We start from the raw sequence: 26,095 nt of genomic DNA on the forward strand, positions 1-26,095 counted from the left end.
ATGGCCACAAAAATCAAAGTTGTTATGTGTATATAGGCATGAGATGAACACAACAGGGTTAGGGTTTTAATCGCATTCGATGTGTGTCGTTGATTGATTGGTTGGTTTGTAGTTTAACGCCGCACTCAGCAATATTCCCTCGATATGACGGCGGTCTGTAAATAATCAAGTCTGGTCCAGACAATCCAGTGATTGATATCATGAGCATTGATACAGGCAATTGGGATCGATGACATGCATCAACCAAGTCAGCGAGCCTGACCACCCGATCCCGTTAGTCGCCTTCTTCGTCTTTTGGTTTGACGCCGCGGCGGATCGAACCCCCACTTCCGGGCAAATGCCATGTCCACTTGACCACGGAGGCAAATGTAGTAGAACTTTGTTCAATTCAGGTAGAGCTTTTGTTCAATTCAGGTATTAACTGAAAAGTATTTGAAGGTACTTCAAAAACAAAAGCTGTCGGCGGCGCTTTCAAGAATGCCCCAGAAATCATTACATGCCACCGTCATTCATTTCCCATTTTCCCGAGGCAAGGGAGTTAACCGACTATAAACGTCCTGTGGAAATTGGAATTTTACAGTCAGTTAAATGCAGCCATCTTCGTTAGTTAATTAAGCATCACGATATATTTCGTAATTCTATTTCAAGTGGCGAGGAATATATTCTTTTCCGACAGTCGGCCTCAGCCGCAATTTTGGTGGTATAGAATATGTTGTCCAAGAGATAATTGCGATACATTTCATCCAAAATACAACTCCGTCAAAATGAAGAGTTATCTCCCTTGTGCTAACATTTGGCGCCCAACATGTGAAATATGCCGCCAGTCACCAAGTTTGCTATAACCTTTTAATTACGTCTTATGAAATATCACAACTAAACATCCTTATTTCCAACACTTTTCTGTTACAGAAAATACAATTTACGGAATGTTGTTTTGTTGTATTGTTGTACATGTATATGAAACAAGTGTTAATACTGCCCTAAAGTGGGTTGACGTCGTAAACATCTGGTGCTGTACGGTACTCTCCGATAGGTATTGCTCTTCAGTCTTGTTGACAAACTGGTTACTGAACCGATACGATTTCATAACCCATTATCAATCAATTGTATCCCTTTTCATTTTCTTCACTTAAAAACGACCTGTGAAGATCCAGGGTAAAATAAGTCTTCAGCAATGCTGACTTGGTTGATGCATGTCATTGCATCCCAAATGCGTGGATTGATGCTAATGGTGTCAATCACAGGATTGTCTAGTCTGACTCGATTTATTTACAGACCGCCGTCATATAGCTGGAATATTTGAGTGCGGTGTTAAACAAGCAATTCATTTAAAAGCAGTGGCAAATGGTTTTGCAGATGAACAGTAAAGATATCAGACGGCTTCCTTGATATTTTGCCATCAGGAAAGTCACAATTACATTACACCAAGCCACACATTGTGCCAAAATAGAGAGTCAGAATTTAATTCTCTACATTTTTGGGTTTCAACAGGTCTACATGTTTTCCATCCTCAATTTCTTACAATAGGATATGATTACATTCATGCATCTTCGTACTGAAATTATTTGCGGATGTCAACATTTCCACAAGTGTATGAAGGGGTCTGTGGGCATCTCAAACTCAGGTATAACATTTTCTTAATCTGATATTGCATATTTCAACTGCTCCCATACTTCACAGAATACTCTGCTCTTTATTTTACCACTTGAAACAGTACTTCAGTCATTTCACAGTGGCACATGTCCTACACATTCACCACTTTGAATCAACACAAGTGCATGACACTGATGCAGTCAAATCAAGGCTATTGATCAGTTCTGAGTTCTGGGATTTGACCCCAGGAGCAGATCTTAGGAGGACTGAGGTACAGCTGTACACAGCGGTACTTTGCTGACGGGCCACAGGTGACCCAGTCGTCTAAGGCGCCACAATTCGCTGTACAGAGTTGCGTCCCTTGGGCACGCCAGAAACCTATGATTGTGGGTTCGAATCCCGGTTTCGCCCCGATTATGTTTCTAGGATTGTCAGCACTGTACCCATGCTCGTGGGTTTCACAAAAGTGGTAAATGTCTGAGACCTGCATCACTTCGGGCTTTCCTCCCACATTAAGTTGACATGCCGTGATATAACTAGAATACTGTTAAAAGCAGCGTGAAACCAACTCACTCACTCATGGTACACAGAACAAACACAATGACAATAGTTTTACTGTACAAATTTAATGACATTACATGTTACAACAAAGTCAATGGAGATGGACATGTTATTCATGATCAAGCAAGGTAAACAAATTGTCAAGAGTAAAAGGATGGATGATGAACACTTAAAATGAGATGATGGCTAAAATGCTCTTCTCTGAAGACGACTTTTCTAGCCGGCAGATGAGTAACTTCTAGTATGGTTTGGGTCGCCGGTCGCCTCTGTCTCCTCGGTCCATTCTGAAAATGAAATGTATAATTAGTGGCTGCTCGTTTGTTCCACTGGGACAGGGAAAATAATAGGTATTCAAGAGGATTGGTTGGTTTGTTGTTATTCCGCACTCAGCAATATTCTAGTTATATGACGGCGGTCTGTAAATAATCGAGTCTGGACCAGACATTCCAGTGATTAATATCATGATCATCGATCCACGCAATTGGGATCGATGACATGTATCAACCAAGTCAGCGAGTCTGACCACCCGATCCTCTTAGTCGCTTTTTACGACAAGCATATTATTAAAGAGGAAGACCTATCAAGCAGAATATATGTTGGTTAGACGTAAATACCTGTCAACTTCAATATCCAAGGTAACTTCAAAAACCGAAAGCCTAATGCACAAGTACGCCATATTATATACTGTACATCATGACATTAATGCAGGGAATGCCGAGATAAGGTGTCAATTAAGGGCAAACGGCTTTTAGAGTTTGTTGCATTGTTAGTTACAAAATGTTCTGTCAAAACAGCAAGATTATGAATCCCAACAAGGTCTGCGTTGATGCAGAAAACCTCAATAGCCGACACAAATTTAAAAATGCAATATAATTTCTCCACTGCGCCAGTCATTCAATCAGTCAAAACTAGTAAATTATTGCTAAATACTGTCTGAAGATCACAATTTGAAACAACCATTCTATAACAAAATACAATTGATATTATAACGAAAATCTAATGTCCAAAAATAGAACATCTCTTGAAGTTCAAAATATTTTTTTTAATTCTTTTCAGAAAATATATTCAGATATCAAATTCAAACTTTGCACTTCACCTCACTTATAAGAAAGAATCCATGTAGCAGTTCTTAAGTTATAGGTCAGAGAAAAGTTTAACAAAACATTCTAAGTTCAACACATCCACATATCAAAATCCAACTTTGTACTGCACCTCTTCCTTAAATTTAGTTTGGCTGGACCGACTGGACTCAACAAGTATTTACAGGCCACAACTGGACCACTGTTGACCGCAGCATTACACAACATTGACTCATGATTGATCCATTGTCTCAAGGTGGTGACAAATCAGGAATTCTCTTATGATTCCCATCTTAGTCTCACTAACCGTCCATCCCGACCTCCTCTGCCCCGGTCTGGTCCGCCCCGCATACCACCCCTGAATCCGCCGCGTCCTCTGTCTGGTCCACCTCCACGTCCTCCTCCGAACCCGCCTCCTCTGGGCCCACCCCGGGGACCACCACGTCCACCTGGTCCTCCACGGCCAAAACCACCACGACCACGTCCACGGCCTGAAAAGTTATGAAATTATGAAAAAATCTTAAAAAAATACACCAGTGCAGTTGAATGATCAATGCATTCCAGCAATAACGAGAGCATACTGACAATGCAATAGTTTACTGTACACATGTCAGGTTTGTTTTAATACATTCAAACGGGATCTTGTGGGGGATAAAACAATGAACTTACAAAACTCTTCTACAAAACTTTCTATCATAAAAAACATCTTGCTGGGTACCCAACACAGATGCATAGACAGACCATCTCAGTTCAGCAACAGCAAGAAATGTACTCAGGGTTTCATTCTTGATTATTCTGTTGTGATATAACCTGGATGCGATCCCAACCACATATTACATAAGGAAGTGACTGCATCATCTACCAGAGAATTAGTCCTCATCACATACTATTCAATGTAAAGGACCACCCAATTCTTTCCTATTACTAGTCTGGGACAAAAAGTTCTGATTTTAACTTGGCGCTTGGCATAATTTTTTGATAATTTTTCAGTGTTATCATATGGTCTATAACACGTATTAGCTGAGCTTTCTAGACTGATCTGAATGTTACGAGACTGGATTCAGACTTGTAGCTAAAGTAACAGACTGTATTACAACATCAAATCTGTAAGGCCGCACTCAGCAATATGACAGGTCTGTAAATAATCAACTCTGGACAGGACAATGCAGTGATTGAAATGAACATGGTTCCAGGCAATTGGGATGCGATGACATCAATCAATCAAATCAGCAAGCCTGACCACATGATACCGTGCTCTTGATCCTAACATGGGTTGCTGAAGTACAATTCTGAGCAGTATCTTCATGGAGTCATAAATTGATAGTATGTCTATTTTCTTAGAATTGTGTCATTTGAAAAGAGGAATAGTGACATGTATGACAATAGAAAATAGTAGCAACAGATGGACAAGATTATGATTAGTTTTGGCTTGATCCCAAAAAGGGGTTTAACACTCTGTCTGTGTGTGTGTGTGTGTGTCTCTGTGTGTGTCTCTCTCTCTGTGTGTGTGTGTCTGTGTGTCTCTCTCTCTCTCTCTTTCTCTCTCTCAACATGGATACCCCACTGAGAGATGCAGTATTCTGGCCAGTCCTTATTTTACCCCCTCAATGCCGAACGCCAGTCAGGGTAAGAAATACCATTTCTTTGCTTGTTTCACGCTGCACTCAGCAATATTCCATCGATATGAAGGCGGTCTCTAAAATAATTGAGTCTGGACCAGACAATCCAGTGATTGACATCGTGAGCATCTATCCACGCAATTGGGATCGATGACATGTATTAACCAAGTCAGCGAGTCTGACCACCCGATCCCATTAGTCGCCTTTTACGCCAAGCATAGTCGCCTTTTACGCCAAGCATAGTCGCCTTTTACGCCAAGCATAGTCGCCTTTTACGCCAAGTATGGGTTGCTGAAGACCTATTCTACCCCGGAATCATCATGGGTTGTAAGGAGTACCAACTTATAGTATGATGTGTCTGGGGATTGAACCCCCGACCTTATTCTCTGCAGGCAGATGCTCTCTCCACTAGACCATGGATGCTACTGTGAACTTTACCCCTTCACTACCAAGAGCAAAATAAAATGTAAAGTGGTGATCTCTTCTATAGCCCTTACCTCTATCATCATCGTCATCTCCCATGCCTTCAGGTTTGGGAGTGTTGCACAAGTTGCAGTTGTGTCTCCAGCCAAAGTTGTTGTTACCACAGTCACTGAAACAGATAAGACGTCCACGTGTCATTTATTCAAACGGTGTCATACCATAGAACAATCTCAACCGTCACCGCTGAAGCATTTGTGTTGAAACGAGACGCCATGCTTTCCAAGGCACCACATCTCCCAAGATCATTCCCGTTTATATCCATAATATGTCAGCATCATACTCATTCTCATGGATATAAAAGTAATTAATGTCTAACAACGCATGAAGAACATTTGGCTTAAAGTACTCACGGAAATGAAAAAAAATCTTTTTTCGATCTCAGATTTTAAATAAATGCAGTTAATATACAAAACATATAAATATTCAAATATTCAATAGCTCAATTAGTACTAATTGGGCCTTGGCACAAATACAGCGTATCAAAGGTTTTTATGTCTTTTTACATGTAAAAGTGTCTAAAAATATGAACAAAACAGACTATTGTGAAACTGAGCATAACCAGGTGTTAGTAGATCAAGGTGAATGTCCATGACCTATGACATCTTGACGACAGGTGAAAACAGGTGAAAACAGGTGCTTGAAACCCATGTGCACGTGATTTGTGAGTGGTTAGTGAGTGAGTGAGTGCGTTGGGTTTAACGCCGCTTTTAACAGTATTCAAGTTATATCACGGCGTGTCAGCTTAATGTGGGAGGAAAGCCCGAAGTGATGCAGGTCTCAGACGTTTACCACTTCAGTGAAACCCACGAGCACAGGTATGGTGCTGACAAACCTAGAAACATAATGGGGGCAGCCGGTATTCGAACCCACAATCACAGGTTTCTGGCGCGCCCAAGGGACGCAACTCTGCCTTAGACGACTGGGCCACCTGTGCCCCCTGTGAGTGGTAAGTGATTTGTGAGTGGCATTGTGGGACAGTGAATCATCGTCAAAATATCAGAACGTAAAAGTAACATTCCCTTCTCAAACAACAACTTACATGTCATTATTATTATGTACATAACCATAGCTGTTATTTTTATTGTTTTGATAACTTTTTTCCAGGCTAATTTGCATAATGCCTGTAGCCTGTTTCTGTCATGTCAATTTGGATGTTGAAAGTGCCTACAAATTACCTCCTGTAAAGTACATTTTGTATTGTGCACTGAGATAAAACTAGCAAAACCAGACTAGTACTTTTCCAGTTGTTTTGTTATTTCTTATTTACATCTACGTAATGCTTTGTGTCGATTATTAAATCCAGCAAAACAGGTTTTTTTCATTTCCATGAGTACTTTAATGATAAAACGATATACTGCTAAAGTAAAGCTGAGACCACGCTCTGACAGAAGTATTGTGTATACAAACAAGTACCTGTTGGGGCAGTCCCAGTCTCCCTGTCTGCCACCACCACCGCCGCCACCTCCCATGCCGCCTCCTGCAAAAAGATCAACAATATTATGGTTAACAAAATTCAATAACTGAAAAGTTACCTCTTCTGATGGAACATTCAAGTTGACAAAAGTGGGGTCATTTCTTAAAACAAGAACTACAAACTACTTGGTGATCTTTACTCTCAGCATGGTGTTTGTTCGGAAATATTTACAAATTATCCTGCGAGTGAATTTGATTTGTGCTTAATGCACATTCAAAAGACATTAAGTTCCTATTTCAGTCAAAAAGCAACACAAAGTCATTGCCCAACCATCTTAACAGCAAGGTTGAAATTTGCTCCATACCAAATTCATGAATGGGCGTCTCAAAGATTTGACTTTTTTTTTTCAATTTTTCTTCAGTAAAAAACCCTACGACTATAATTTTCTATTTTGCTAAATGCGGACACAAAACTGTGTTCATGTTTGCATAAGCAAATCATATGATTGTTTATACATGACAGGTGTCAGATACTGCAACAAAGCTAACAATGATAATTTCTTCCCCGTGATACAATATGTGTAATGCAGGTCTTTCTCATTGGGATGATGCCTGTCGAACACTGCCGATTAATTCCCACAAAGGATAACTATTTGGTATTTGAAAGTTACTCATCAAACTGCAGCATATTGCTTTGGCTATTTCCTGAATTAATTCCTTCTGAACATGAAGTGAGGCTTACCCCGGGGTCCTCCACGACCGCCACCACCGCCGCCGCCCCCACGGCCACCACCTGCAAGCACATTGGCAACAAGGTGAACATGGTGTACATGGTGAAGTCAAGGAACATTTCACTTACATGTTCAATTTACAATATGAATATTAAAAGGACTTGATGAACAGTTTTTTCTGTTTATTTAACACTCAGCAATATTAAAGCTTTATGACGGCAACCTGTAAATAAGAGGACACTTGACCAGACAATCCAGTGATCGATGTTGTGAACAATGATCCACACCTTGGAGGTATGACCAACACAATCAACAAAGTACTGAGAGTCCAAATGATCCATTATGACCTCTTATGACCGGTATAGGTTGCTGGAAAAATAACTCAGAATCCCTGACATAACTTCAGTGTTTGTATATACAAAAATATGAAAGTTATTTGAAAGTATAGGTATGAATAGTTCATGCCATCAAGGCAGAGAACACACACTAGTGACACTTTACTTTCAACTGTGTTCTAATGCACATATACAAAGAAAGATGTAATACCTCCTCGGCTGCCACCACGACCACCAAAGTTTCCAACTGGTCTCTGGGCTAATTCAACACTGATGGTCTTCCCGTTGAAATCTTTCTCTGAAATAGATTTTGTAGAAACTTTAGCATGATTCATTTTCAGATTTTGTAATAATTTCACTTGGCAAAAAATGAAAACAACAACAACAACTGCTGTTCATTAATCAATCAACTACATCATAAGGATGTAAATTGAAAATTATGCAAATAAAACCCAGGTAAGTTGATTTTCACAAGATTTAGAATTTGTGAAACTATGTGTCCTTTCAGTTATAAATAGTACAACACGAACTGCTTGACATCTGTAACATGGCCTTTTCAACAATACATTGTATTCTCCTTTTCCAGTATATTACACATCAAAGAATACAATTATGAAGCAAGGTCCTTTCCCAGGTTGATTTGATTGTACACAACTGCTTATTTTGTTACATACCAGTTCAAACAAAAACAAAACAACCCCACCCCCTGCACCATATTTTCCAATGCCATTGCCTGAGAACCAGTTCTTGTTTTCTTAAAAACCGTAATCATGACAATGCATCCTGTAGAGAAGTGATTCTGTTGCTAGGAAACTAGATGTTGATAGCATGTGCAACTGTCCATGTTATTGATCAGCACACAATCTGCCAGCACATAATTATGGTGCAAGGCCCAACTAGGGTTATATTACATGCAGTGTTCGATATTCGTCAGTGCTTACTGTCAAACCAGTCAATCGCGGCCTTGGCTGTAGAAGGATCATCAAACGTCACAGTAGCTTCTCCTTTAGGCTTGCCAGACACCTTATCTTTGTAGATCCACACTTTGGGCTTTCCTGTTCTCTTGTCAGTCTGAGAAGAACAGTTATGAACATATAATAATTCAAGTAAATAAGTTGTCGCAAGAAATTGTCTACCTACAGACAATGTTTCAGCATCAGATCAGAGAGTATGTTCAAGCATTGATGTAAATATGCCAGATTTGCTGCTGTTACTATCAGAGCAAATCAGCTGGGCCCTTCTACAAAGCAGTCTTAGTGGTAACATGATTGCAACTCCAATACATAGCCTAAATACATAGCCTCACAACATCGTCTGATTGTAGCAGTTTCATCACTTTGGAGAACAGAGCCCAGGAGGTCAGTTATGATTTGTTATTTCATACCCAACAGATTTGAACATGATATTGAAGGGCGTTTCAGTTTACAGATGAACAGTGCCGCATACCTTAATGACACCGATGCTGCCGAAATGTTGAACCAATGCTTCTTCTACCACATCTTCTCCCATGCCAGACACGAAGATCGTATCATGTTGTGTCTCCATCTCACGATCTGAAAGAAATCAACATTTTCACAGAATTCACACACCATTGCCTACGACAAATACATTGACATTTCACAGAGACACAGTATACTGACTGAGACGACCACTCCTTGTTTTATCCCCTTAATGCCAAGCGTCAGGCAGGGTAATAAGTACCAGAAGCCTGAAGTCATTGACATGTAAGATTAAAATCCTGTGTGTGTGTGCGTGTGCGTGTGCGTGTGTGCGTGCGTGGTTCAAAATGCTGATAAACATCAGAACAACAGAAATCTCGACTACCTTTGTACCGTATATGACCGCGGATAAGCCGACCCAGTAGATAAGCCGAGGTGTTAACTTGACCATCGAAATACGAAAGAAAATGATATGACCCGCAGATAAGCCGAACCAGGAAGTGCAAGGCAAAAAACACTGCCAAGTCGGTCTGCGTCTATGTCGAAGACATGTGGCGGTAGTCGCAGATATTCAATAATATAAGATGAAAAACGTAATTAATGATGCCTTAATCATGGTTGGGAGGTCGAATTCCTGTTTCTTCGCCTTGTAAACCGTCAATGCCCGTTAGCGAAACATTTCTGGTCTTTGTTCTGTTATCCACTCATACAGGACATCCTCTAGTTTACTGTATGTTGATATGGCAAACCGTCTAGCTTTCTTGGTTTTCGGCATTTCTGTAAGTGCCGTCTTTTCTTTCCTCCAATTTCTAACTTGCCTCTTGTTAATTTCTAACTGTCGTGCAGCCGCACTGTTGTTTGTCGACTCAGCAACAGAGACGACTCGCAGTTTGAATGCAGCATCGTAAGCGTGGCATTATCGTTTTGAACTCATGATGAGAATACCAGTCAATACTAACGAGATTTAACGTGCGCTTTCCGACTGATGCGTATTTCGCACACGGGCCCGGCCAGGCCATTTAATGTGTTTCCGAAAGGGGCGAAAGTGGCCTTTGCAACCCAAGAGGGGGCTTTAGGGGTTGCTTACATAGAATTTGGGAATTTTAAGATTTGGAATAGATGCCGATGGGGTTGGGGAGGAGAACTAAGGGAGCTGGGTATGGTGGATGTTTGTTTATGTGGTTTTGATTTGGTAGGTTATTGTGTTTTTAGATGCGTTTTATTAGTTCCGTTTTGATTAAGAATACGCCTAAGGCCTTGATGTTTTCTAGTTTATTTTGTGGGTTTAGTATTGCTTCTAGAGTGAGAGCCTTGTTTAGATTGAGGGTGGTTTGTAATGCGGTTCGATGTGTTAGGTAGTGTGTGCAGTGGATGAGTGCGTGTTCTGGGGTTTATAGTTGTTTGCAGTGTGGGCAGTTACCTGTAGTGTGTTTTTTTAAATTTTTTTAGGTGGTTATTTAGGTTGGTGTGTCCTGTTTGGAGTTTAGTCATTACTCTATCGATTTTTTTTGATGGATGGAGAATTTTTGGTTTGGTTAGTGGTTTGCTGAGCACTTTTTTTGATTTTGCTATTTGAGTTGAGACATAGGCTATGCCATTTTTTTGTGATTTTTTGCTTGTTTACACTTTTAATTTCTGATTTTGAGATGGGTAAGTTTAAGCTTATTTCTGGGATTTTGAGGGATAGTCAATAAAAATATTCCAACTTTTATACACCTATGCAGTAACTCACCAATTTACTTCAATTCCACTTCAAACATTGCCACCACTATCGTAGTTTAATCCAATTGAATTAAATAAACTATGAACAAATTAAATGACCATCACTTACTCACAGGCTTTTCCAGTTTATTAAACTAATCTCTTGAAAACAAAAGAATTAAGCCCCTACTCCCAACACGATCGGTAAGCACACACAACTTGAAAGTGTTTGTGTAAACAACATAACAATACCAATCGGCCCGTTATCATCAGTGCTCATTTCCTTGTGTACCGTGTTGCTTTTTAAACAACAGGAAGCAATCACAGTGGTCACCGTCTGTGACGTCATAGGAAACAGCTGATCACATGTTTTTGGAAATGGCGAACGGAACAACTCGCCGCTACAGTTGTTTATTTGCCCCTTTCAATAAAGGTAGATACTTGTTCACTATCAATTTTTTATTTTTGCAAAACGTACATACCTGTAGTAGCTATGGCGAGTTCATCTGGGAATTATATATTGTTAAATGTAAAGATTGTGGAGTTTATGAAGAACGATAAACAATTGAAAACTTATTATCTTAAGTGGTAATATGCGTAACATTTTTTTAATAATGACAACATTGGTGTATAATAATTACTTTATTGATAATTTTAACTTGATTCCAAACTTTTGGGTTGTAACCTATCGGACAGTCATTCATGCGATGTTTCTGTCGGATCACGATCTGAAAAATACTATCGTGAAAGGGTATCCCGTGGGTAAGCCGACCCCTTTCTACATAATCTTTTTTCTGGTCCTCAAAATTTGGCTTATACGCGGTCATATACGGTAGTTTATTAACAAAATGAAGGCCCTGTAAAAACAAGAGGATGACGCCACTATAGGTTTATAAGATTTGGTTTGTTTGTTGTTTAACACAGCACTCAGCAATATATACAAGCTGTATGACGGCAGTCTGTAAATAATTGAGTCTGGACCAGACAATCCAGTCTCATGACATGTGCATCGCTCATGCATTTGGGATCAATGACATGCATCAACCAAGTCAGTGAGCCTGACCTACAGATCCCGTTAGTCGCCTCTTACGACAAGCATAGTCACCTTTCGCAGCAAGCATGGGTTGCAGAAGATCTATTCTACCCCGGATTCGGTCTAGAAGAAACAGTTAAAATCAAAATTTGAAGACTCACCAGATCCATATCTGCCACCACCTCCTCCTCCCCCTCCACCTGCAGAGAAAAGGAAGAAACTCGGATGAAGGCTCTGTAGAGATCAGTACATTGCAGCAACTAACAAAACCAGACACACAAGCAGTGGAAGACAAGCTGACCCCTCTGGATGCTAAATCCACCATATCCAAAACCTCATTGTTCAACCACGCATGTATCCAAACATGAAACACGTGTAGCTTTCCTTTCAGCTACTGTAACCATGAAAACCCAAGACCCAAAATATCTTCAGTTCAACTTCCCATGTTTACCTCTACCTTAGGTCACAACCTTGTAAAGAAACACCAATCAGGCCAGCATATACAAGCCTACTCTAGTTGGGCATTATTTGCATATTAATGTTCACACAGCCCACGGGAAAGTGGTACAAGCTGAGGCAAAACTAAGGCAATGCACAATGTAGGGACAAAAACAGTAACAAGTGTGGTAGTTAACCAGGGCTCCAGTCCACAAACTGATCTTAAGGCAAGGATTGTCATAAGTCTTGCATAGTGCAGCAGTTACGATCATCTTATCGCTAAGATCGCTTTGTGGAATGAGTCCCAGAGTTAGAGTGAGCGTTCACCCTAGAGCACCCTTTGTATTCCTTTACCTGAATGTCCACACCAGCTTGTAAATATGAATCCCCTGCAAGTGGTATTAAACTGTCAACCTGTGTGCAGCTTTCTGCATCACTGGGACAACCTTCAATATAGTGTAGTTGGCAGTTCAATCAACCACTTCGGTTTACTTAATCCCATGTGTTCAGGTTAACATGTACCGACTCCTGCGTGACAGTTGTCATAAAGTTGCACTGTTGCACACAATTTCTTCGTAAGATGGTTACACCACTGGACATGATGAATGATGACAGTTGTAGTAGACCAACACATTGTTCACATTTCAGGTCTACAGCGATATTACTTTACCTGTGTACAACCTCAGGTCATTATTACCAGCTCTTTACATTGAACAACTTGAGCAGTCTACACAATTCAATTAAGTCTCTTCAGTTTCAAGGACTCTTTCAAATCAGATTGTCTCAGTTTAAGCACTCTTACATTGCAACCACTCAAAATATTTGGTTGACCGGTTTTTGGTTAACATTTGTCATAAGCTGTCAGTCTAACTACAGTGGGTACATGTATCCCTATGTTTAACAGGAGTACACAAATATTTGAATGCTACAGGTCATTAACTTCTTCAGTTGATCAAGGTGATGTTGGAGATGGAAACAGGTATGTCTGTAAAACCATGGTTGCTCTGGACACTATGCGGGTTTTCCTATATCATGGTTCCAGCATTATATTCTAGACACCAGGAGACCTACTAAAAACATAAAACATTGTATTCACCCATGATCAGGGTTGATGGGGTCTTAAATCACAGTGTACATCACGTAGGACCAGTAGTTTATCCCCAAATCTTGTTCTGTCACATACACCACCAATTCCAAATGCGTTACAGATTTATCTCATGCATATTCCAGACCATTCATTGGTTCTTGTCATAATCCAATCTACAATAGTTGTCTTGGAAAGATGGCCATACATCACACAGCAGACTTCTCTAATGATCATGTGGTCTCTATTACAACAGGAATAGAGCCAAGGTGTCCACATGGATGCTGAAGTTCCTGGCTGTACAATCTGCATCGAGTCTATTGTTTAGACCCATGGGTTTTGTGAACATATCCCACATGGCAACTAGTCTTCTTCCAAGATGAAGTCAAGTTAAGAAATCTGCTACATAAAACCCTGTGTCCAAATTGTGGACAAACCTAAATGAACACATGGTGTTTACACATCTTTTCAGCAACACCCAATTCATCCAAGTCAGTTCCACTCAGTCTGTTCATCCCACACTTCCTGCAACTGCATTCTCCTCCTATGACCTTGGCCTTTTGTTCCTCCACTCCTCTTCCATATTTCGCGTCAACATTCAGAATATTTCCCTCCATGTTTGAACAGGTTTAGGTTAGATCATAGCAGTACACACTTCTCAAATTTGATCACTCAGAATACACGAAACAAGAAACACAAAAACATACAAAGGCAAGGTGGTTGAGTGTAACGCAAGGTGTCTCTTCCCACTACAGATTACTAGACAATAGAAAGTTGTGTGCCCAAAGCTGAGACAGCCCGGTCCTTGACTTACCACTACTATAACCACCTTTGTTGAACCCTCCTCGACTGCCGCCGCTGTGAACATTCATAGGTCAGACATTGTTAGACGGCACCTTCGGCAGCGTATCGATGCAGCATCGACAGTAAGCAACCATCAAAGTAGGGTATAACCTTCAGATTTTTTTTCGCATTTTTGTAACACCCAGTGGACAATTGCCACAAATACCATTGCTCTAAAGCAGTTTGTAGTTTTTAAGCATTGTTTAACCCCCTACCTAGCTGTGGCTCTGATATGTCACTGTACAAACCACCACACACAATTGTGGAGCAACATGAAACCTATTTTTTTCTTAATTAAATATTCTTTGAACCATTTCCTACCTAAATTTGTATTAACAGCTGGAACACACCAAGAACCTGTCTCCATTGAATACCATCATTTTGGAGACTTTCTACATCATTGTTAGAAGTATTTCATGTAATCACGAGAACTCAAAAGGCTGGAATAGTTCTGTGCTCACCATGACATTACAAGATTTTGCAATAATTCTTTGTATTCTGAAATCAATGAGTCATTAAGTATTAGTACCCTTGTATTTGCTTAAAACCTACTTGCAGCCAATTTTACCTAATCTAAAAAAAATTAAAAAATTAAAACCGACTTAACATGTTCCATGACAGATGGTTACCAGTTAACAGTAGCTGATTTCTCCCCAAATCTCCATTCTATAACAGAATGTGACCTGGTTTTGGAACTAATGATGTCTACACCTAATGTGTAGATGGACCATTATAGGGTCTTACAAAGTCTGCATGGATGACAAACGTGGATCAGCGATTCAAACAATATAGTTGTCATTGGGTATTCAACATATTTTTACTCATTAGTCCAGTCTATTTGGTTTTATTAACCGATGAGTAGGCTTTTTCTAAGCTGTCAAAGTTTCAATAGACGAGATGGTGTACACTTGTGCATTAACCACAGCAGTAGAGTTCATGTATACACAATGTCTGCATTCAGTCAACAAGAAATAATCTGCGAAGACATGTGAACGCAAGCTTAAAATGCAACATTGGGTAATTATGCACAGAGTTATCTATACCACTGGGTAACTTCTTCACTTGATTGATAACAGTTTTAGTATCTACACTGAAACGTTGCTCCTAATTGCAATAAAGAAGTTGTTCTTCCATAAATCTTACCCTTACATACTATTGGGTTATTGAATACCTATGCATATTTGTATGCAAGTAACTAAAAAATTAATTGGGTAAGAGTGATTCAGCTGGCATATTTTATGCTAATATGTAGCTGATCACGACTCTGCCTGGACAACAGAGTGAACATCAATCTAGCCATCCATGGTACAGGGGACACATCTAGTCAACCTGACTGCAGTTCTTTCGGTTTTTTTGTGTAACATCAATCAGCTACAGTCTTCTAGTTACTTGAGGCATGTGAATTATCAAATCTGGACCAGACAAACCAGTGATTGACATTATTTCAATGACATGCAATAAACCAAGTCACTGAGCAAAACCCAATCCGCCTGTTAGTCGCCTCTTATGACAAGCTGAGGTTGTTGGGGTCCTATTCAAACTCACAAAGTAGAGGATTGTTGTATTTGGCTTGGTTTGTTGTTTTACGCCACACTCAGCAATATTCCAGCTATATGACACCAGTCTGCAGTCTGTCTGGACCAGACAATACAATGATTGATATCATGAGCATCGATCACACAAATGGGATTGATGACATGCCTCAACCAAGTCGGCGAGTCTGACCACCAGATCCTGTTAGTCACCTCTTACAAACATAGTCGCCTTTTACGACAAACATAGGTTGCTGAATACCTTTTCTACCCCGTATCTTAACAGATCAGGAGATTGTTACAAACAATGACATTCAGTCTTTCAGGATCAGCCTCACATTGTGACCACAACATTCAGTTTAAACCTTGAACAACCGATGAGGTAGGTGGACATAATCCCTACAGCAAGCCTTCTCATATCTTTAAATGCCTTAGTGACTGAGCTCAACTGGTTTGAAAATATCAATATGAAAGACATCATCTTCCATATTCTAACATCCCATATTGTCTTGAGACAGTGTGTAAGATGATATAGTGAGAACTCCCTTGTTGTATCAAACTTGAAGAATGTGACTTAAATCTGAAGAAAAGGGGAATAACTCATGGAACCACAAACTACGAAAGTTGAGATGTTTCCTGTGTTTTTTGTGTGCTCAATTTTACCTTTTCTCAATTTGAAGTATTTGCAAGAAGGAAAAGAATATTTTGGAACAAATATGTTATATTTATGAACGATTAATGTCAAACTGTTCCATCAAAACTACTCCATATACATAAACATCAGTTGAAGGATCTGTAATGTTGCAGAAAATATTCATGTCATGTTAAGGGCAAGGAGAGGTACTGGGATTTGCCTTTGTGAACAATTCCATCGGCTGCTTCGAAAAAATCACACCATGTCAACTCTTTGCATTAACTTTGTCATGACCACCATATGAACATGTCTTTCTATCACACAACACTTGGGTGATCTCTAGTAGAACCCTTAAACACAACCTGTACAAGACAATCAGAGCCACAGTATAACAGCTTTTTTAGTTGTTTATTTCAGTTTTTGTTGGTATATTCAACCCTTTGAACTTTTAAAGATAACTCACTGGACAGGTAAAGTTTTAGTTTATGGTTTATTGGTTTATTTTTGACACCGTGTTCACACCAATTTTCCCTTTGGAAAATCATTTCCATAAATGTTTTGCAATCTTTCTTCAACACACCAGTTATCACTTGGATCAACACTTTTTTCATAAATGCTTTAGGAATAGCATTCTTAGTATTCCTATAAATACTTAAAAGCACTTCATTTCTAAACATGAAAATAGACCATACACTATAGACAAATTGGTATCAACTCAGGGAAAAATCCCTTGCACCTGCCCAAAGCAATTTACCCCATATGTTTAAATGTATACCTGCATGACACTGTCCTATGACAATGTCACTATATATTATTCATTATTCAGGATTGTCAAGTGTCACCTGGTTACAATTGTTTACATTGTTTGGTCCAAATGTTGAAAATTCACCACACTTACGTGAACCTAGACCAAACAGTGACAATTCCCACAAACGTGCAATGCACTCCGTTCAACTCTTATATACCATTAATTTAAATTGTTCAACCTTTTCCTGTTATGTATATAGTAAACAAACATGACATTTATCTGGACAATACAAATTTCTTCATTCTCAGGCTTTTATCCACTAGTTATTGACAGAATTTCATTTGCACCCTAGATTTGCAACACTTCATAAATGTTGCTTTGACCATGAACTGAAAAACTGAAAAAAATAATGCCCCTACTTGCAAAGGAGATTTTAGTATTATTCTTACACTACAGAAGAAATTCAGCTTGATTTTGTCGGACAAATGACTAAGTGTCCAACAATACATGCAATGATTTAATACCCTATAACTTTTATTTTGTCTGTAACAGTGACCTCAGCAATGTTCAAGCTGTGATGGCAGTCACTAAAGAATTGACTATGGACCAGACAATCCAGTGATTGTGATACAATGACAAGCCTGATCGCCTTTTCTCTGTTAGTTCCCTTTTACGACAAGCATGGGCTGGGGAAAAACAATACTAACCAGATCTTCATGGGGGGACCTGTATCTTGTGAAACATATCATTTTGTTTTATAGAAATATATTTGTGGACTGAAATACTTAAGGTATTGGTTGAAGCAGGCTCCTGGCTTATAATTTTAGTCCTTATTAGCAATAAAAACGAATTTATAAAAAGTTTTATCTGTGCATCTTCATCATTCAAACTCCAGGTAGTCAACTTCAGTTGGTCATCAATACATACTTCAAACTGGTTCATTTCATGTTTAGATTATTCACATGCATTTTTAGAACCAGAACTTCTGCTAAGCACATAGTGGTTCTGCAAACCTCTGGCAGTTCTATTATGATCTCCCTAGCTAACAGACCACGTTACTTGCAGTCATGTATATTCATCTGCCAAATACTGAATTTGGTTTAACATTGACCAGTATTTCAAGGATTGTCAGATAGATGTGGGAGGAAATCGCAGAGTGGAGCAGGTCCAAAACATTTACCATGTTGGTCAAACATGTGCATGGGCATGGTGCTGACAAACCTAGAAACATCAGAACAGGGATCGAACCCAGTCTTTTGGTTTCCCCTTTCTGACAAATGGGGTTATGAAGAACAGGATATCTGCATCAAAATAACGAAATATAAATGTTGGAAAAACATGGTTGTTGTGACTCAAATTCATTTAATGTGAATCAATACTGTTCACGAACAAAATTGAACCACTCATGTCTGAATTGTCACGCAACATAATTTAACATGTTTATGTTACCTATGATTACCACACATTGTTGTGAATACTGCTCAATAAAACATTTGATCTTTTAGGCATACCACCTTGGCAGCTGCTCATGTGTTCAGAACATGAAACCCACAGATTTAACAACCAGTCTCCACAAATAGCACACATGCATATTTTAGTTGAACCATTAAGTTGTTGTTTTATTAATTCCTTACTATCTCTTCAGCCGCCACATGGCAGTGAAAGTTTTTGTATTAGTTTTTATGTGTTTATTACTGTCTGTCCAGTGAGCACCATCAAAAGTACACCAGTGATTTTCACCCAATGATTAACACTTTGATGTTAACAATCCTGCTAGAAACATTAAGAGAAACACAGAATCAAGTCATAACCAGATAACATTCAAGTCATGCGTTTCATTGGATGTGAACCTTTACAATTAAATACATGCCAACAAACCACTTTTCAAAATTTTACTTTAACTTGATACTTGTTGATAGGTACATACAATCTTTGTCAGTAGTTACAATCTTGCTTTTCTGCAATTGCAGTTGCCCTTTACACTTCTATACATAGCAATGCCATCTCCATACATGGTGATGGTGTATTAATGGAGAAAACAAGGACTTGCAGGACTGCTTGGAATATTAATTACTTCTGTAACTGATTCTAAGATCAGACATTAACCAACTAATGCCATCAAACATGTCCATTAACTGATGAAATAACCAACATCAAGATAAAATGGTGATTTTGTCGAGACATGAATCTGATCATATAGGACTTTCATGATTTCAACATTTCTTGAATATTCCAAATAACTTATCTTGTAATATATGAGACATGTTGTATAATCATTAGTCAATGTCCTATAATAAGAATCAATCTGAAACTATTTGTATTTCTTTCATAAAAAATTAAAAAATTGAACCAAAAAAAATATTTTCCAGAAATTAGACACTGCTACTAGTTATGTAGTCCCATAATTCTTAATGGTGATCCTAGGGTTAGTTAATTTTTTTACGTTTGTACATTTTTTCGATACACCATAGAAACCAGGGACTAAAATGTATCAGTGTTCACAGCTAAAAGTTACCTAAAGATAATTCACTTGTTCAAAATAGCAGCATTGTCGCCAGGATTAAAAAGGGTTTAAGCAATCCTGCAAATCCTACGAATCATATTACAAAGAGGACAAAGATTCTTACCCATATCCTCCCCCTCCTCTGCTGCCACCGTCTCTTCCACCAGAACCTGAAGCACAAACAGACGAGCATTTTATAGCTGGCTGGTGCTGCCATTCATCTTATGAACAGGCACATCCAATGAGTTTGTTGTGTTGTCTTGTAGAACATATTTCTCAACTGCCAAGGTATATTTCAGATGAGCTCTTAACTAGTCATTTACCATAGTATACTATTCAAAACAGTCGTCATGGTTCAATTTGGAATCGTCATTTGGTGATAAAAAAAATATGTTCGCATAACTTAGATTTAATGTCTTATTAAACAGCATGATAATTTAAAATTGAATGGATGACAGTAACTTTTCAGAGTTCAACAAACAACTATAAAATAGAACAGAATGGTGAATAAAATCTCAATGGATAACAGCATGCAAAACAAATGTATTCTCCCTGTCCAGTTAACATGACCCACAAAATGACTATCACATACAGGACTGTCCGAACACCAGACCGTAGCAGGCTGGTAGATGTCAAAACAAACAAGTTAAATGACACAAAACCAGCAAATTTTGAAGGGGAAAATACTGAACATTTTTCATTGAAATGAAGGAAGGCTTAGGTTTTATCAAATGTGCACTTTATATTAAAACCTTTGCCTTCAAATAATATTTACATAAACACAACATGACATCCATATCATCTCAAATGACCGGAAAGGTGCAAAAAGACAACCATGGCATGGTTGTTTTAATATCATTCAAATATCAATAGAAAGTAGAGTGATTAATGCACAACCATTTGTTATTTTCTGACAGTCCTGTAGTTGAACACTACACACTACATTTATAGCAGTTGTAGTCCCATGTTACACCCTCCCCTCCCACAACTGACCTTCCCATCAACAAACAAGTCTACTACAGTTATCACCACTATTAAATTACCTTGGTAACCACCTCCCTCTCGGCCCCCTCTTCCGGATCCATAACCTCCTTGTTGCTGGTACCCAGACTCGTTGCCATAACCACCTCCAGGTTGGCCCCCGTAACCCCCGGCTGACTGGCCCCCGTAACCCCCCGATTGTTGGCCCCCATAACCCCCTGATGAAGGACCACCCCCGTAGCCCCCGGATGACGGCTGACCTCCGTATCCCCCAGATGACTGGTCGCCGTATCCCCCAGATTGGCTTCCATAGCCGCCACTGCCGCCACTACTGGATGACTGGCTTCCGTATCCCCCTCCTGATGATTGGGTGCTATAGCTCTGCTGTCCACTACCATAGCCACCACTGGACGGCTGGTAGCTTGATGAAGCAGACTGACCACCCTGGCTATAGCCTGAAAGCACAAATGTTGGTTATGGAACATACAGAGCTTTAAATGAAAGATTCCCAGAGTCGCTTCGTACCACAAGTTTGGGGTCACACAACCATATGCATCAAGATTTAGCAACAGTAACAATAGTTACTAGATAATGTCAAAGGTGTCTGTTGGGCTAGTTAAAATCTTTTACATGGCTGCACCAACAGGGCTAACCCAAGTGAGCTGGGTCATACATCGCTTTGAACAGTGTAACGGGAATACCATAACATATTAGCTGAAGTTGGTAGGGACATCAAAGTTTTTGTTTTGTTTGTTTAACGTCACACTCATCGATATTCCACTTCAATTTTGGCGGTTTGTAAATAATCAAGTCTGAACCAGATTGACATGAGCATTGATCTACGCAATGGGATACGATGACATGCAACAACTAAAATATCAATCCAATGCTATATCCCCATTAGTCACCTGTTATGGCAAGCATGGATTGCTGAAGGCCTAGTCCAACCACGAACTTCAAGGGTAACATCGAAGTAATGAAACTCTTAAGACATCTAAGAGGGCAACTGAGAAGTAACTCTTACCCGACTGAGAATAGGATGATGGTGCCTGAGACGATTGTTGGCCATACCCACTGCTTTCTGATGACTGACCATAGCTGCTCTGACCGTACTGACCATAAGCGCTACTTGGACTGGTGGGCTGGGCTGCGAAAAACAATCATGATAACATCAATAACGTATCGGAAAACGCGTACTAACATTTTCCAATAACATTTTCTATTAAACCAAACCATTGCATGTGGAACAAACAGCAGCACAATAACATCCATTGTTATGAGTTTGACAAATACCTGTTGGTTGTGCGTATGCACTCTGTCCGTATCCAGCCTGCCCATATCCGGCTTGTGTCTGCTGTGCGTATCCAGTCTGTGGGGTGGTGGTCTGGGCAGGTGCTGCTGACTGGGAGTATGACTGGTCATACCCACTGTAACTCTGCTGGCCATAGCTAGCCTGAAATCCAACCATAAAGTAAGAAAAGTAGCAAGTGGTTTTGCTTCAGACAATGGCATTAGGTAACTTTCAAGATTAGCGGTTGGTAATAAATACAACAAATCACACATCAGAAAACTCGGTTTTAGATGAATTTCTAACCTACTGTGTGTAGACGATTCAACATCCATCAAGTACAACAGAATAATCTTGAAGTTGAACACTTGAATATTTCAGATTTCCACCTTGGGAAGTGACAAGTCTTGTAGGATTAGGCATACATACCTGCTGCCCATAGGCGCTTGTTTCTGTTGAGCTGCCGTAGGCTGCATATCTACAAAGTAATAGAAGTGTAAGCTTGGCAAATTAAAGTCACATTAATAAGATACCAACCTTTAGAAATACTTTAATATATGTCAGATGAAATGCATGTCTGAATGCACTCAGCAATATTCCAGTTACATGACGTCAGTCTGAATAATTGACATGATTGAGTCCGGGCTAGAAATCCAGTGATTGACATGTAAACTGGTGACATGTCACATCAAGACAACATGGATTATGTTAAGCTTGTATAGTACTAGCCATCTTCCAATTGGAAGTAAACCGCACAGGCCAAATAAAAACACATGTACATGCTCTAGTCACGTCACCTAAGTGAATCAAGACATTTATACCGAATCATGATTTCTTCTTTATATACACACGAAAGGAAAATGCACTCTACCATATTGATCAACGACTTCACAGCATGATATGATACATCAATAATTCTACCCCTACTGGGATCAATATTGAAAATATGTTGGCTACATTTATTCAGAATATATGTGCTGAGCAGTAACTTGTTAAACATCACTTACCCTGTTTGTGCTGCAGCCTGAGGCGGAGCGTAACTGTATGCTGGAACACAAACATTTCAACAGTGAGCAGTGAAATTTAACAAACTGCTGAAGGAGAACCATGGTTTGACATGGGTCAATGTAAAAAAATACAAATCAGTGAACATGGCTTTGTTTGCACAAGGCAAACCAGTGACAACATAAAATGAAGCCATGTGCAGGATAAGCTGTAAAACCATCTGATGAACCATGATGTACTTCTCTGCATTTTACTATCCAACGTCTATTGGTCATTGATAAACAGCAACTTATCTTCCAAAGTAATATGTAAATAACTGTATAACTTGAAAGATTGTTCCCAGCATATAAGGAAAAACATGTGGCACTATTCTGAACACTGTTTTCTCTGCAAGCCTCATCACACATTCTCCAGCACCATCCAACAATACTTTCATCAACAGTTCAATCCCTGCTGTATTGAACAGAATATTTTCACAGAAATGTTCACTCAGAGCAGAACTGAAATGTATCTACATTGTATCTTGTAGTAAATAACATTTTGTGCTTAACTAGAGCAGAATTTGCAAATACACTACAGAATTATAATGTGTGAGATGAAAAGTGATGTATAAAACTATAATGTGTAAACATATTTATTTCATTTTGAAGTGATGTTGACTTTTGCATTATTGCTTACCGAAAGTGCATGTCTGAATGTTAATTGTTTATACGGGTCATCTTCTGATTCACTTTAAAAATGTATTCTTATCATGGATAAGATCCTTAGGGTTAGTTGTGTTGGGGTTTCCGATCAAGCACCAGTTAACAATAAATAGGGTTAGTTACCCCTTTCCGATCAAGCACCTCTTACCGATCCTTAGGGTTAGTTGTGAGGTAGGTTATGGATTAACTATACCATTGTCTTCGAGCTACATAATTCATGAAAATGTTAATGCCAGTATATTGGATTTGCAACACAAATCACCTTCAGGTCGAGGTATGTTGGTTGGCAATTAGACATCCCAATTTACTAAATTCCGGATAATGCAGTAACATCCTAAAAAGACTTGTAACAGACAATAAGAAAGTTACTCATAAATGGAATTGTAACTACGTATTAGTGACCAGTTCATGTTGGATATCTAACCAGAACAAAAAAGAACTATGATTTCCTCGCTAATGCAGAATCATTCCTGGTTTCCTACTGATAAAACATCAGATAAGTAGAAATACCACAATTTGGAATATTAGCAAAGTTTGTGTCTTCAGGTAAAATAATTAGTACCAAATACGTAGTACGGAATTTCCAAGAAGGCCTAGTCATTAAATTACCACTGGAATGTGTAACGTTTCAATATGCGTCATAATGCAAAAAAACAACAAGTTCGAGAAGGCCTTCCTTAAACAGGGCGGACATTCTTTAAAAACATCTGGGACACCTATCGCGATCCGATATGGATATGTGTACGTTCTACATTTTTAATGTAAATATGTACATAGCTTTAGCCTAGTCCGACGACTGCACATGCTCTGTGCCACGAGGAAGCCATGATTTGACTACGTGTGAAGAAATCGTTTTAGGGCTAGGATTTCTGCATTTAGCGCCACGCATTTAGTGGTTGTGCAAAGAATTGTTATTCTAGCATAATATCGGAGTAGATAACATGACTGTATCCTATCTCATGGCTCGCATATACTGGTCATGCTATTTTGCTTTTGTTGTGTGCTAGCGGAAGCCATTGCCAAAATGGCGACAGCGTGGTTTGCTCAGAATGAGAAGCATGCACTTTTGCCTTAATACAAAGATATTCTCTTGATCCATCTCTGTTATTATCAAACTGCTATACATACTTACTATATACAAAATGTTAAGAAAATACTCACGAGCGTCTCCCATTGTTAGGTTCAGTTGTGTTTCTCAGCCACAAGTCTGAAGTTATGATAATGAGCGTGGCTGAAGAGCTGACCAATGAAATGTCAATTGTTTGTCACGTGACAACATTCGGCTATTCTCGACATAGATCGTCATCCTCCGTAAACCGAACTTCCATGGATGGATGCTCTCGTATATATTCTAATGGCTTGTTTTAAATTCGTTTTGTTTTCATGCTCAAGACGAAATAAACAGCAGCAGCCTTTTCAATGAGGATAGGCTATGATCAATTGGCAGTCATAGCAAGTCAGAGCAGTAAATGTCTAGATCAACCCCAATATCAATTTCAAAAACTCATTTTTAAAGTAAAAAAATGAACTGGAAGTGGGCAAAAAAACAACACGGGTTAAACATTTGTTTCTGAGGTGATATGAGGTGAGCCCGACTACTCGATCCATTTAATCACTTCATACGACCAGCATAGGTTGCTGACGATGAATTAAATCCCGGAATGACCCGGGTTCGATTCCCGACATGGGTACAATGTGTGAAGCCCATTTCTGGTGTCCCCCGCCGTGATATTGCTGGAATATTGCTAAAAGCGGCGTAAAACCCGACTCACTCACTCACTCACCCATGTTGTTTTTCCTTTTTCCTTCCTTGACAGCATGATGCGAGGTGAGGTGACGTGGGCCTTACTTCGCGTCCAAGATTATTGCACTGATATAGCGACGTGCATGCACGTGTGTGTGTCTGCTTGTACTAGTCCGGACTGATGCCGATGTGCTAGCCCACTGAGATACCAAGCCGCAGTTTAAAACTCAGACACAGTATACTGACTCCGAGCCGACCAGTCCTTTTAGCAGGAAGGGTAACAATAAGTACCACCTTTTTAAACGTCTTTTTGGTATGACGCGGCCGGGGATCGAACGCCAGACCTTCTTGGCGGACGTTCTACCACTAGACCACGGAGGCGGTCACTATAAAGGCTGTGTAAATTGCCAGTCCCAGCAATTGTAATTCAAGTTGTTCAAACAAGAGCTGGTTTAGCCAAATACTCCAATTTATTTATTTAGAAGGAGACAAAGAAGAAAATTACACTGTAAAAAATATTTAGAATGTAAGCTCATAAATACATGTATAGATCTAAATATATTTAGGAATGTGTTTAAATTTATTCATACATGTTTGCCACAAA

At 39.4% G+C, this 26,095-nt stretch overlaps 1 protein-coding gene across 2 annotated transcripts; it reads right to left on the bottom strand.

The window, feature by feature from the left end:
* Positions 1 to 2,199: 2,199 nt before the first annotated feature.
* Positions 2,200 to 24,985, bottom strand: LOC139456265 (RNA-binding protein FUS-like). Of its 2 annotated transcripts, XM_071237885.1 has the most exons (17): positions 24,909 to 24,985; positions 23,046 to 23,085; positions 22,468 to 22,516; positions 22,044 to 22,203; positions 21,775 to 21,897; positions 21,011 to 21,205; positions 19,894 to 19,939; positions 14,324 to 14,367; positions 12,149 to 12,187; positions 9,261 to 9,367; positions 8,756 to 8,885; positions 8,026 to 8,112; positions 7,491 to 7,541; positions 6,749 to 6,812; positions 5,350 to 5,444; positions 3,541 to 3,724; positions 2,200 to 2,438 (listed from the first exon to the last, which is right to left on the bottom strand). In XM_071237885.1, exons 1-17 carry the CDS (start codon positions 24,919 to 24,921, stop codon positions 2,393 to 2,395), a joined length of 1,473 nt encoding a protein of 490 aa, XP_071093986.1. In that variant the 5' UTR covers positions 24,922 to 24,985; the 3' UTR covers positions 2,200 to 2,392. The 2 variants fall into 2 exon arrangements, with proteins under 2 accessions (XP_071093986.1, XP_071093987.1); XM_071237886.1 differs by lacking the exon at positions 14,324 to 14,367 and having other exon boundaries at positions 24,909 to 24,977.
* Positions 24,986 to 26,095: the final 1,110 nt, after the last annotated feature.

This window comes from Haliotis cracherodii, unplaced genomic scaffold (genome assembly GCF_022045235.1).
Source record: "Haliotis cracherodii isolate W230 unplaced genomic scaffold, xgHalCrac1.p SCAF_11, whole genome shotgun sequence".
In the NCBI taxonomy this organism is placed as follows: Eukaryota; Metazoa; Mollusca; class Gastropoda; order Lepetellida; family Haliotidae; genus Haliotis; species Haliotis cracherodii.

Bases quoted from the DNA above. Each gene is read 5' to 3' on its own strand.
- LOC139456265 (XM_071237885.1), bottom strand. The intron at 22,517-23,045 runs GTAAGTGATGTT...ATTACTTTGTAG, and splicing joins CAGGCTGCAGCACAAACAGG to ATATGCAGCCTACGGCAGCT. The intron at 8,113-8,755 runs GTAAGCACTGAC...AATCTATTTCAG, and splicing joins CGCGATTGACTGGTTTGACA to AGAAAGATTTCAACGGGAAG.